This window comes from Cyrtonyx montezumae, unplaced genomic scaffold (assembly GCF_038088225.1).
Source record: "Cyrtonyx montezumae isolate F1298 unplaced genomic scaffold, pur_monq_1.0 scaffold_12, whole genome shotgun sequence".
Taxonomy (NCBI): domain Eukaryota; kingdom Metazoa; phylum Chordata; class Aves; order Galliformes; family Odontophoridae; genus Cyrtonyx; species Cyrtonyx montezumae.
The window spans coordinates 14,323,691-14,336,666 of record NW_027071848.1 but is presented as its reverse complement, the minus strand read 5'-3'; the positions used below and the strand labels follow the sequence as shown (position 1 = coordinate 14,336,666).

Below are 12,976 nucleotides of genomic sequence, written 5' to 3'. Positions count from 1 at the left end.
CAGAATTCTGAAATAAAATCTCTAAAATAATTGTCATGCTTTTAATGGCTGGTCTGTAAGTGAAAACTGTCAACTTGGCAGTTGAGATTAGAGCTGTTTAGTATATGTGCCTGTTGATTGTTCCATGTTATGCTTTTTTGTAGTTTTTTGCAATACCACTTAATGCATGTTCAGCTTTGTTAATTCTTGCATCACACTTGTGTACCATCCCATCTTGTATTCACACAGCTGAATGCAAAAGTGCATGGAGGTGGGTACTAGAGCATTTGTTTACTCTTATGCTACTGTTGTTTAGAAGTGTTTTTTCTTGCTAAGCTTGCTTTTTGTGTTTGCTTGTTGTTTGCAAAATACGCCTCCTGTTGCATGTGGGAAAAAGTATCAAGTCATTTTAAGTGTTTTTATTAGAAGAGTGAACTGATATTGTGAGGGTGTTTCTTACTGTTTTTAAAATGACAGCTTAGAATAAAAATTGTTTGGAAGAGTTTTCTGTGTGTCTACATGTAGATTTATTTTTTCTGCTTAGGGACTATTTCAGAATTAATGTTAAAGATAAGAAGGTTGAATGTGCATAAATCTGTTTTTAGCCACAAGCATGTGTGCAAGGCAGTAATGTAGTCAGAAATGACTTGATGTTTGATCCAAACAGTGCTGTAACTCCTGGAGTTGTACTAAATGCAACAAAAATACTTATATCACTTTTAAATTGAAACATTAAAAAATTGTACTTAAGAGTGCAGCTGTCCACCGTGGGGAAAAATAGTACAGCCTTGTGGAGAAATTATCTTCCTTGAGTTGCATTTTGTTACTGGCTTTGCATTTTTTGCTCTTTAAATTGGAACCGTTGCACAGAACTGTTTGTTATAAAGACCTAGCAAAAATACCATTTGTCTTACTTTATTTTGTCTCAGTCATTAGGATCAGCTCGCTGTGGTGGCATCTGGGAAATAGATTGGTTGGATTGGGCACACGTATTGGTCTGTAGGTGATGCCATGTGATATGAATATCAGGAATAGAAGAGTGCTGCTGTGTTTTACTTTTGAATCCAGTTAAAATAGGATAAAAATTGATTTAAGCATTAGTCTTACTACCTTTGAAATAAACCCATGTATCTTCTAGTTAATCATAAAAGTGAATTTGGTAGGTGTCTGATATTGTTGGGAAATAAACACTGATTAAAACAACTGCTTACAACAGTGGTACTGCATTTGCATTTCTCCTTTATTGCTGTAGTCACAGAAGTAATTGAGTTTAAAAAGTGTTCATTGTAGGCATTCTTAGGGGAGAGTAAGGGATTCTTAAAGCTCCTTAATTATCGAGGCCTTCCAGTGGGAAAACTGCTAATGGAGAATATTTTTAGTATTACTGTAAGAAAAAAGAAGTTGGTGATCTTCAAAACTGCAGTGTCAAGGAAAGCTAATGGTTTATTATTTTCTCAAGAAGGTGAGATTTTTTTTTAATTAAACAGAGATTGAAAATGTCTGTGTAGCGTTAGAGCTCTGAATCTTTCACCGGTGTGACACTGAGGACATTGTGGAGCCCAAACCTTTGGTTGGTTTTGTGAGAATTTGGTGGGTTTTTCTCCTGTGCTGCAATCCACAAAGCACTGGAAGAAGAGATGTAAGAAAGTAACGTGATATACTGACTTCAGCATCAGGCTGAACTGTGCATCTTGGAACAGTCACCAGCTTCCTTTGGGTGTCCTTATCCATCATGTTTAGGACATTGTTCCTTGCTCAGGTTTTATTTATTGTGGAAGACCTGAGCTTTTCCCAGTGATATGAGCTGTGTAAGACTATTTGGGCCTTACAGTACTAAATCTGATAGAAACAGGTTAGGGTAAAAAGCATTCTTAATATCACTTGGCAAGTCATTAAACCCCATTGTGTTTTACTGCTATATCGTGGCCTGCTATGTGGTTGAGAGGAAGATTAGCAATGCTTCCTGAGGGGAAAAAATACAGTTCTTTTAAATTCATTTTTGAAATTTCTCTAAATTAATAAGGCTAAATTAATACACAAGCGTTAAGTGACAAAATGCAGGAGAACATTCAAAAGAGATAGCTACCCTTCCTTGTCTCCTGAAGTGCATGCATGTTCTCATATGGAAAAAAGGGATGATTTCTGTCTAGATTTACACACGTAGGGAGATGGCAGTGTGGAAAAGCCAGATGTCATCTTCCAGTTCCTTTCATCTAAAATTCTGGAAGTCATCATAGAAGAAAAACCATCAGATACGATTCCTGATAACCTTTATCTAAGTTTTTGAGCACTGTTTAGAGTTTTCCAATAAATTAAACTAGTTTAATGTAAATATGTAAATAAAATGTGCTTTAATGGACGAATAAGACTTTTTTAAAACTTGTTTCATGACGATATGAAGAGTTAATATCAATGGGGAGTTGGTCACATTTTCTCACATTTAGTTTTGGTGTGGTTTTTTTGGTCTATGTTACGGTTTCTTGGGCTGAACCATGACATTATATAATGTATTGTATAATGTAAAAGCAGAAATTGAAATTTATGAATGGCTTGTAAGGGAAGACTGCATGTGAAAGCCAGAACCATGCTGGAGGGAAAAAAACAAAAACAACTTGAAATAGGTAAAACTTTACGCTTTTTCTATTAGTTAACTTCTGTCAGGAGTTTTTGAGTTCTTGCTTTAAAACAAATGTTGCAAGACCTGGGTTCTGCAGGTTTGCCTAGGATGTGACCAAACAACAAGAATTGGATTATCAGGATTTTCATTTATGATTAATGCAACTATCTTGCCACCATGATAAATCTTAGGAATAGATAGTTGAAGATCAGTGCCTGAGGTGGTTTGTCAGGTGTCTGGATCTGTACACTGCTGCTGTGGTTACTCTGCCCATTTGGTAATGCTTTCAGTTGCATCAGCAGTTGCTTTGCCCACCTCAGGTAATGAAGTTTCTTCATGGCCACATGGATGCTTTTTCAAGTTTTTGCCTCTTTGGCATAGTTAATTTTATTTGCACAATGGCAACAGCTGCAGTTTGAGGGTGGTGTGGTAGTGAAGCACTTTGCCCCAGCTGCAATCCATTTGGCTTACGTCCCCTCAATCACTGCAGTTCACTTCCAAATAATACTTTTTATGGATCACAGGTGTGAATTCTCAAAGAGGTGTAATATAATGCTGTTAACACTTGTACTATCAAGAACATAAATCCCTTTGGTAGCTTAGGATGTGCTGGAGAAAATGAACCTGGATGATTACTGTAGTCCAGTTCTCTATTTATATGATAGAATACATAGAAATGTGAAGTTCTGGTTCTTGTTTTGTGTCCAGGTGCTGTTTCATCTTCAAACTGTTTGGATATGTGCATTTATTCTAGTTACATGCAAACTAGAATCACTCAGTTGTATGCATAAGTTGTATGCATAAGTATGCATACTACCATCAGGCAGTCAGCACTCAGGTGCAGATCAGTTTAAAGGTTTTGTAGAGTTTGACATTGAAGTTAACCAAAATAGATCTCCAATAACGTGGAAACAAAGTTTGGAAAAGGCCTAGAACAAGGTAGAGCAGAAGAGAAAAGTTAAATATGAGCTTTTTTGATGCTCATGCTTAAAAAAAAATAGGTGAATCTAATGCTCTGTTGACCTAACGAAATTGTCTCATCGGATGGTACACCAAGTTTTGGTTTGAATTATGGACTTTGGTGGAGAAACTGCTCTTTGCTTACATGGAGGTTCTTTTAAAAACAGCAAGTGACATTTGCAGCATTAAATGGACTGATTTTTATTGTGTGTGTCAAAAATGGAAAGCAGGTAATGAAGTAACTTGTGTGTTTTAGGCTACGTTCATACACCATTTTATTAATGTGTTGATACGTTTGAACTTGTCACTTCACATACTTTTGATAACTGCTTTTAAACGTGAAAATTACAGTATGAGCTTACATCTTGAATTGTGAACCAACTCCAGTGAAAATCAGTCAGTCTGTCTTGGATTCAAAACATTTTCACCTTGAATACGATGCCATCTGACCTACCTTTGTAAGTCGGTAACAAAAGGATGTGCCCTGTACCTTGAATGTTCTTGGCTTAGTCCTAATCAAACTCAGTTTTGTTATTAAGGCTTTTAGACTTAATTGCCCTCAGATGTAGAGAGTTTTAGCTGACTGGATTGTCATTTTAAGGGGTGGTGGGAGAGGAAGGGTTAATTTAAATACTATTCCTAAAAAATACCGAAAGAAGTGTCTTGGGTACTTACATCTGTCACTCAGAATTACTGTTAATATCGTGCTCTTCAGTTTGTGTTAACAGATGCTTCCTAGCTTCACGTGAGATATGTGACATAATGCTTAGTTTGTTTATTTATTTATCTATTTCAGTTTAGGTAGGAGCAATAACTTTATCCTACAGATAGAAGTCACTCTATTAAAATAGGGCTAATAAGGTAGAAGTGGGAAGCTGAGAAATGTTAGCATAGCATCCACTAACGTACATCCAATTGTGTGAGTGAGGACCAACTGGCCTGGTAAAGGTTGCTCAGCAATCACAAGTTGAAATCTCTGCTCTTTGGTTTTATATGGTGGACTTCACCATATATTGTGCATTAAATTTTTTCACAGATTCCTTATTTTGACCATGCACACCTTTCGGCCCAGCTCTGAACAGTGATCTGTTCCTACAGGACAAGTACTGGCAAGGTCTGGTAGAATTGTATTGGAACAGCTAAGTAAATACCTTCTCCACAAAAGACACAGTTTTTCATGAAAAACGTTACCTTTATTAAACGTTGGTTTGTGTTTTTATAAGCAGGTAAGTCTTCAGTGGGCTAATAGGACATTTGCAGGATACCCTGAAATTTGTTAATGCCGTTTTGTCATCTTCATCTTGAAATACAGAGTCCATTTTCTGCGTAGTTCAAATCTAGTGTAAGATTCCATTTTTTTCTAACAAGTATGGCTATATTGCGATGGAAGATAAAGTAGCTGTTCTTTCTTTGTCGTGATGAAGCAAATGGAAATGAAAATTGTCACCTGGCAGACTTAAAAGCACAGGAAGGAACTTTCTTAATGGCACAAGGTCTTTTGATAGATGAGCGGGCAGTGGGCACCAAGTGGTACACAGGAGGTTCCCTCTGAACACCAGGAGCACTGCTGTGCTGTGCAGGTGATGAAGCACTGGCACAGGCTGCCCACAGGCTGTGGGGTCTCCTTCTTGGGGATCTTCCAAGGGCTCCTGGACGTGGCCCTGGGCACCCTGCTCTGGGTGTCCCTGCAACAGCAGGGTTGAGCAGAAGGACCCAGAGGTCCTTGCCAGCCTTAAGTCTGTGATGTAAATGAACCTTTGCTTTTCTTGGTCTGTGTGAATCAATGTAACGGGCTTTTTATGTTAAATACTTTTTTACTAGGTTTCCTTTTAATACCAAAGTATGCCTCTCTTAGTATTGCTGCATTACGTTCTGAAGTGGAACGCTTCAAAGATGAAAGTTCTTTTAGTGCATCGAGAAACTTGAATTGCAGCTCTGTAAGGACTGTACAACTGCAGCCTGCCCTTCCCTTGCCCCCACCACTGTCTTATGGCTTCAGAAGTTGTAGTCCCACAAAGATTACTAATTCTTCTCTCACTATTTTGGAAGAGGAAGTTAGGACGTGGGCCTAACTTGGCACCTGCTGCAAAAATGACAGGTAAGGAATCCTGCAGGAGGGAAGGGGGAACATTGAGTAAAGTTATATAATGCAGCATTGCTAACGTTTCAGGAGCACATGCTCTGTGTATCAGTTTCATAATTCCTTAGTAATGTTATCTTTTATTTATTTTTGTTTTAACGTTGAAGTTGGATTATGCAAAATCCAGGAAGCTTCCCTTGAAAACAGATTTTCTCCCCCCTAGTTGTCTGAAGCTCTAGAATATCCTCAAACTGCTAAGATCATCGCATCCCAACTACATGTAAATATGCAAAGTTTATGCTGTTGTTCAGTCGTGTTGAACAGTAAAATCTGAGAAAAATGGCTTGTAGACTTTGACTATATGCATTCTTTGTTACTTCACACGTTTTTAAAATGGTTTGTAAATGGGGCCTAGTCAACACTGATAAAACCATGCATGTCCTACGCTCTGCCACGTGGCCATTTCATCTCAGCATAATTGCAGTCTTATTTGGGCATTGCATCCTACAATACTGTTCTGACTTCGGGCTTTGTTGGACTAGTGGGGTAATACTGCACTCAAATACATGCTAGTTGTGCTGATCTAACTGTAGTTTACAGCAGACATCATTTGCTCTGAGCTGTATGTTACTGTGATTGGCTGCAGCCGCTCAGTTTCTAGAACTTGGCGTAACACTTTAACATGGTGTGACATTTTAACATTGGCTTCAGTGCTGACAGAACTGTTTATATGCTTTTGATCTGTCAGGTTTCTTAACTTGGCTTTGTTAATTGGTGAAATCACATCTATATCACTTACTAGGTGAAAGATATAAGACTTAATGGGTTTTTCCCTTGCTCCTTCCAGTAGTTTTATACTTCTTAGCTGTTCATGACAAGGTATAGTATGGTAAAGCGTTCAGGAACTTTGCATTTGTTTTAAAAGTCACACAAGCTTTTGAATGAAGAGAACTGTACTGCTGCTTGGACTCTTCCAAGTTCCTCCTCATGAACACTGTCATTAACAGTAGAAATCTGGACATCTGAAGACTTTGGCTGCACTCATCATGGCGTGCATAGGAGAATAATTGTGAAAACCATTTTCTGATGGGCCAGCTATTCTAGTTCTTCAGATACCTCAACTTGAGGCAGGGGTGTTGGTGAGCAGTGTAGGGGATGGGCCAGCAAGCCAAAGTGTGGGGTGGAGTTGCTGTTTCATATGAGAGTACTTTAATGAATGTATGACTGCAGCCTCACAGTTCACTGAATTTTGTAAAAACATAACAAAGTATAATGTGATTCCTTCATGCAGTAGGAGTTTGTGATGTGAAGGACTTGAAGACTTAGTTCTCTTCTGCTGATCAAACACAGTTCTTTGAAATTGTAAGGAATCTTTTAAGTTTTACCAAAAACTGGATTTGCCTTTCTTGTTAATGTCTTACATTTAGGGATGTAATGACTGTTTTTAAGAAGCTTACAGTGAACTTATTTTGTTTTCAAATTTGAGCTTTGCTGAAGCTGCACAAATGAAGTCATTGTCCTTTTTAAGTACTTTTGGACATTTATAATTCTCCAGATACAGAAGAAATACTTCAAACTTACATGTGAGTGAAGTTTTGTTACCTAGGCCAAGCAGGAAAATATATGTCCCTTGATTATAGTACTGTCACTGATACTGCTATTTTTGCCAGCTCAATACTAGTAGTTACTATTCTGATAAACTACCACCACATTTTCTTTTTGGAAATCTTATTCCAAAGAAGAAGACTCCTTATTATATTCCTTATTTCGTGTTAAGATCTTAACTTCAGACAGTCTGTAGTTTATAATTAAGAAATACTGAAATAGATATGAAGTACTTTTAATGGTCAAGGCAAATGAATGGCTTGCTGGCTTTCTTCAAGTAGTATTTTCTTTCTAGGAACTAGATCTTCCTTCTGAACCTGAATTTGGTAGTAGTCAGCTCCTTGCTCCTAGCTGTCCAGAAGGATATCCTCTTACTGAGCATTCTGGAAACATGAGATTGGAAAAGGTGACATTGGGTTCATCTTCTGTGATTGCTGGCAGCCGTGCAATGAAGTCCAGTTAACAACTGGTTTACTCTGGCAGTTTTAGCAGTGGCTGCTTATGATTAAGGTGAGCAAGGCTTAGCCAGACTTGAGTAAAATCTAAGAGAATGAGGAGGATATGATTTCTTGAGCATTTGAAAATGTCTAGCACTGTGTTCCTTCAGTACTTCAGCCAATATTGTTATCTGTTACCTTTTGGTAGGAAAACCTGAATGCAGCTCTTCGGATCACCTGTCTCAGGGTCCCTTTGGTAGCCCCACATAAATGACCACAAGGGATTGCATGTTATCCTGAGGAGAGCTTGGAGCAGGAGTTCTTCCTTTGTGTGCCATGGATGGTGGCTGTGCTGCTCTCAGAAGGATCCCTGTGCCTGCTGGGGCAGTGTCACGCGGCCCACTCCAGTGCAAGTCAAAGTTTACCTGTGTTTTGCTAGGTAATTTTTACGGTAGACATAAAATAAATGGGGAGATACAAAGGGGAAATGTTTCTTTATAATCTGTAAAAAATCCTGTTCATTTAAAACAAACAAACAAAAAAAACCCACAAAAACTTGTTCTGCTAGGTAAGATAGGGAAGCTGTACAGCTAATACATGCCTTGAGAAAAATGGTTTCAGTACGTAAGGTAAACATGAAACTTCTTTAGTGTTGTAATGGCTGTTTCTGCCTGGCAGTGTGGAGCTTGTCTCCCAGAGCAAGTTTGTATTGGACAGTAGTGGAGAGTGTGCTCTTAAAGTGTGTGCATGCGTAGCTCACGTTAGATCGTACTGAGGAGCTGCTTCTCAGTTCTCCGTGACCGTGTATCTGCGTGGAATTGATCTAGTTGGTGCTTGTTGCATTGTACAGTTAGCCATTCTAGATTCATTTTGCTTGACACCATTCCCACATACTGAACTTTAATTTACAGAAATCATACAGTGGAAGATGATTTGAGTCTGTTAACTTGAAAATAACCATTTGCTGTGTTCCTGTTAGCTTTTTTCAGCATTAGCTGTCAGGATATGCTCAGGGCAAACAGTAATGAGTGTAGAAGTCTCTCAGGCAGTGTAGAGAGAGCTTGGATTCCTCTTTGTTTCCATTTCTGAAGCAGCAGTGCAGAGACAGGTAACTTGCATTAAAAAAAAAACCCTCCAACTACTACGTAACCTCCTTGCAAGTATGCACTGTGATAAGGACTGACTGCTTACGCTACCATATGGTCTTGCTGGCTGACTTCAGGGATGGTCTTCAAGAGCTGTACAGCATTTCCTCTGGAGTTCGGCTGCAGCTTTGTCACTAACAGCTGTGCTGTAGCTGCCCAGAGTCAGTCTTAGCAGTTTTCAGAAAATCTTCAGTGGTCAAAAGGAAGATGTATGCTCTGGCAGCTGCACAATCTGGAGACGGAATAGACCTTTGGAGTTTTAGCAGTGCTGCTTGTAGAGAGAAAAAAAAGCCTCATTGTCAGTGCTTTTTTCACGATATTAAAATCTGAATAGTGGCAATTTGTAGTTGCAGTTTCCTTCCCTTTAAGATGGGCATGTATTTATTCTTTGAGTAGCTGAATTAGCTTCACCGTGTGAAGGCAGTGTCACTGGACGCTGTGCTGTTCCCATTATTTCTCCACATGGCAGTTCTAGCCTGGCTGCTGGGTTTGACAGCCATAGCTGTGGCAATTGCTTGTCTTTGACCTGTTAAGGATTTTAGTATTAGAGCTTGCAGAATGGCAGCTGTAGTTACCAAGGGTTAATAGTACAAGGCTCTGCTCTGCACCAGCTACTTTATTAAGAAGGAACTCATCTGTCTGTTACGGAAGAGGTAACAACTTTTAAAATTGGGCATGTAGGAAGCTGCACTGTAAATATGGGGGGAGAGGGGGAGGGGGGCAGGTGGAAAGGAGATGGGAGAATTGATGAGGTTGTCAGCACTTTAAATAGATCTGAGGTATTACATTTTGCCAGCTGTGCTTAATGTGAGGTGCTAGCATCTGCCATCCTTCAGCTGCATGTGATACAGTAATGTTACCTCCGCTATAATGCTCATGGTTGTGTTGCAGTTTGCACTGCAACAGTGTCACTCAGAAATCACTTCTGAGTTGCTCTTGGAGGCTGTCCTGTAAGCCAAGCCAGCCTAATAGGTGCAACTGGTGTGTGGCTATCCAGAGTTCCTTCTTTCTCTAAAGTATTCCACGCGTGTGCTAAGTTTTCTGATTGTTGAACAAGACCTCCAGATGTTGTTAAATTGCACTGAGGAGTCTTTATCTGAGAGGATACAGAGATCTGTATCCTGTTGTGCTGCTGTTAGCAGGGTCTTTCCCATCAGCCTTCCTCTGGATGCCCCGTTGAACTCATCCAGCACAGCTGTCCTTGCATTTTATCTTAGATCAGAGGTGTTTGGGAGGTAGAAGAATGTGTGTTTGCAAGTTGTTTTAAAGCCTGAATGAGCAGCACAGGGAACTGTTGTATTTTAATTACTCAAAGAGCTTTTGCATGCAGACTCCAGAAGAAGCAATGCAGAGTTCAAGGTGGATATCCTCATTAACATGTTGGGTTTCTTTGGCAGTCCTTCTCTGATACGTTTCCAGTAAGCTGTAATAATCAATTAACAGGAATAAAGCTGCATTCTGGCTTGCTCCTTCCTGGTTTTTAACTGCCAGGTAGTAAAATTCAACATCTTAAAGCCAAAGAAGTCAGTGTAGCAACAACTACTAAGTGTAAGAAGGGGTTCAGTATAAGTGACTTTTTCTGTGAGCGTGAACTATTATTAATGTTATTTCCTCTGTATGGGAAAAGAGAAGCTACTGTTTTTTTCTAGTTTGTGTCACTGCTGTCTCTTTATTTTTTAGGTTACTGTTAAAATGTTAAAGTGCAGATGAAGATGGGCTTCTGTAGAATCCTTCTGCATTATGAATACAAAAGGGAATCCTAAACCAAGCTTTAGCATGAGGTACGTATTGTAAAATTCTGGGCTTAATTAGGAGCTGGCTCCATGTATCCATAAGATACTGATTATCTTATGGGGGTTTATTGCTTATCAGATGGACACGTTTACTGATTTCCGTGAGTAATTGTGTGGAAAGTAAGCAATAAATGTCCGTGCTGCATGGGACATAAACACGATGGGCACTTTTAGTATTTTCACCTTAAAATTATAGGAGGGCAACATGTGAAAAAGAATCCTTTTTACGGTAATAAATCTTAAACAGTACTATGATTTATAAATAATGCTGCAAAGTTGTATGTGTATTCTTTGCAAAGACCACACATGTTCAAAGTTTCTACCCAAGGAAGTGTCTATGAAGAACATAATAGGAATCTGCCTGTCTCCTTTTTTCTACCTTTCACACATGACATCTTTCATTCAGCTAGCACTGCTTAACAAAGGATTTTTCCAAAGAAAAAATTTCCCCTTAAACAATTTTCAGGTGAAGAGTTGGAGCTGTGCTCCCTCGTGTTTGAGTCACCCAAGTAATGCTGGAGAGCTGGCACTTACTGCTGCTGGAAGCGGTTTCTCTTCTGCTGAGCTCTGTGCTCATATCTCCTACTCTTGTGGCTGAAGCTGGGGTGAGGACTTCAAGTAATTCTGGAGTATCCAGGGTTGGGCAGGTGCCAAGAGGATGGTATAGTTGACCCTCTTGCTCAAGTCAGGGTGCAAGGTGGAGGTACCCAGGTGGCTCTGGAATGTCTCTGAGGAAGAGACTGCACAGCCTCTGAGCAGCCTGTGCTCGTGCTCTGCCACCTGTGCGGCTCAGGAATGCTTCTGGTGTTCATAGGATCATTTATGTTGGAAAACGCCCCTAAGGTGAAGTTGGACCATCACCCTAATGCTACCCTTGGCTCTTGTCCCTTCACTGTGGGCACAGATGGGAAGGCCCCATGGTCCTTACACATTTAACAGGCGTTTATAAATACTGATAGAATTGCCTGCAGCCCTCTCCTGTCTGAGCTATCTCAGTCTGTCCTCGTATGAAGGGGCTTCTGTTTCTTTCATCACTGAGTGCTGCTGAGTTGCCACTGCGCTTGGTAATTCTCCCTGCTGAGCATCATGAGGTTCATGTCAGCCATTTTCCCAGGGCGTAATCATATCTAAGTCACAGAATCTCAGAACTGTAGGGGTTGGAAGGGACCTCCAGAGACCATGGAGTCCAACCCCCCGCCAAAGCAGCTCCCTAGCCCAGGTTGCACAGGTAGGCATCCAGGCGGGTCTGGAACGTCTCCAGAGAAGGAGACTCCACCACCTCTCTGTGCAGCTGTGCCACTGCTCCGTCACTGCACTGGGAAGGAGTTCCCACACACATTTGTGCAGAACTTCCTATGCCTCAGTTTGTGGCCATTTCCCCTCATCCTGTCACCACACACTGCTGAGATGTTTCCTCCCAGGCCTCAGGAATCCCTCCCTAGCAGCAGCCTTGCAGTGGCACTGCTCCTCTCCCTCAGCCTTGTTCTGTGGGTTTGCTGTGCTCTTTATTCTTGGTGCTGCAAAAATCACAGTGTAATGCACCCCAAGCTAAGGAAAAAAAGTGAAAAGCTCTTACTTAGGAAATCTAAACAATAAAGGATACAGTTAAAACTTCCTATCAGAAACAGGTAAAGGTGAAGAAAACCCAAGCACTTGATATCTTTACGTGAAGTTTCAATCCTATTTTTTTCTGTCCAGCTGCCTTCGTGTCTTGATGAAGTAGCTGTTGGGAACTCAGTCTTCCTCCTTTCCCTCACACATCAGACCAACCCTGAGCAGAAGGGTTATTTGAGAGCCTCAGGGCTGGGCACATTTCCCGGGTGCTTCAGCATCTCTGTCCTCAGCGTACGTGTCCTTCCTGCGAAGGGAAGAGAGGAGGGCCGGGGTTCCCCAGAGACACACATTCCTTTGACTGGCTGAATAGTGACTCCTTGTCTCGGGGATTGATAAAGCCCTTTCCTTCTCCCTCTCCCACTATTCAGTTGTGCGGGTGCCCTTCAGATTGCAGTGTGAACTGAGCTGGCAAAGCGTAACAGCCCAATTAATAAATGGCATTAAGAACTGAGACAAGATTAGATGAAAATGTGAGTGATCGTGTTATATTTGAGGCACAGCATGCAACAACAAACTCAGACCTGCTGCTGAGACCCTGAGTCACCCAAATCTTAGTCACTAAAAAAAACCACAGTTTACGGCTGGTCAGTAAAAGATTTCCTACAGTTCTGCCGTACCGGGAGAGGTGCTGGGCTGTGATTTAATTCACAGATTGCTCGGGATGCTGGCAGTGTTCCTCCTGACTTGCAGAACCTCAGGAGTGGCAGCTGGGGTGACATTTCCAAGCCTTTTATGCAGCTGCATTT

At 40.7% G+C, this 12,976-nt stretch overlaps 1 protein-coding gene across 2 annotated transcripts in view; it reads left to right on the top strand.

Annotated features, from left to right (window-relative positions):
* Positions 1–10,604, top strand: part of PSPC1 (paraspeckle component 1) — a 55,308-nt gene extending 44,704 nt beyond the window's left edge. Inside the window, exon 7 of one of the 2 annotated variants that reach the window (XM_065730105.1) lies at positions 10,504–10,604. In XM_065730105.1, coding sequence (XP_065586177.1) covers positions 10,504–10,533 — 30 coding nt within the window. In that variant the 3' untranslated portion in view covers positions 10,534–10,604. Of the gene's footprint in view, positions 1–7,886; positions 7,968–10,503 lie in introns of those variants that run through there. The other variant, XM_065730104.1, reaches the window with a different exon arrangement.
* Positions 10,605–12,976: the final 2,372 nt, after the last annotated feature.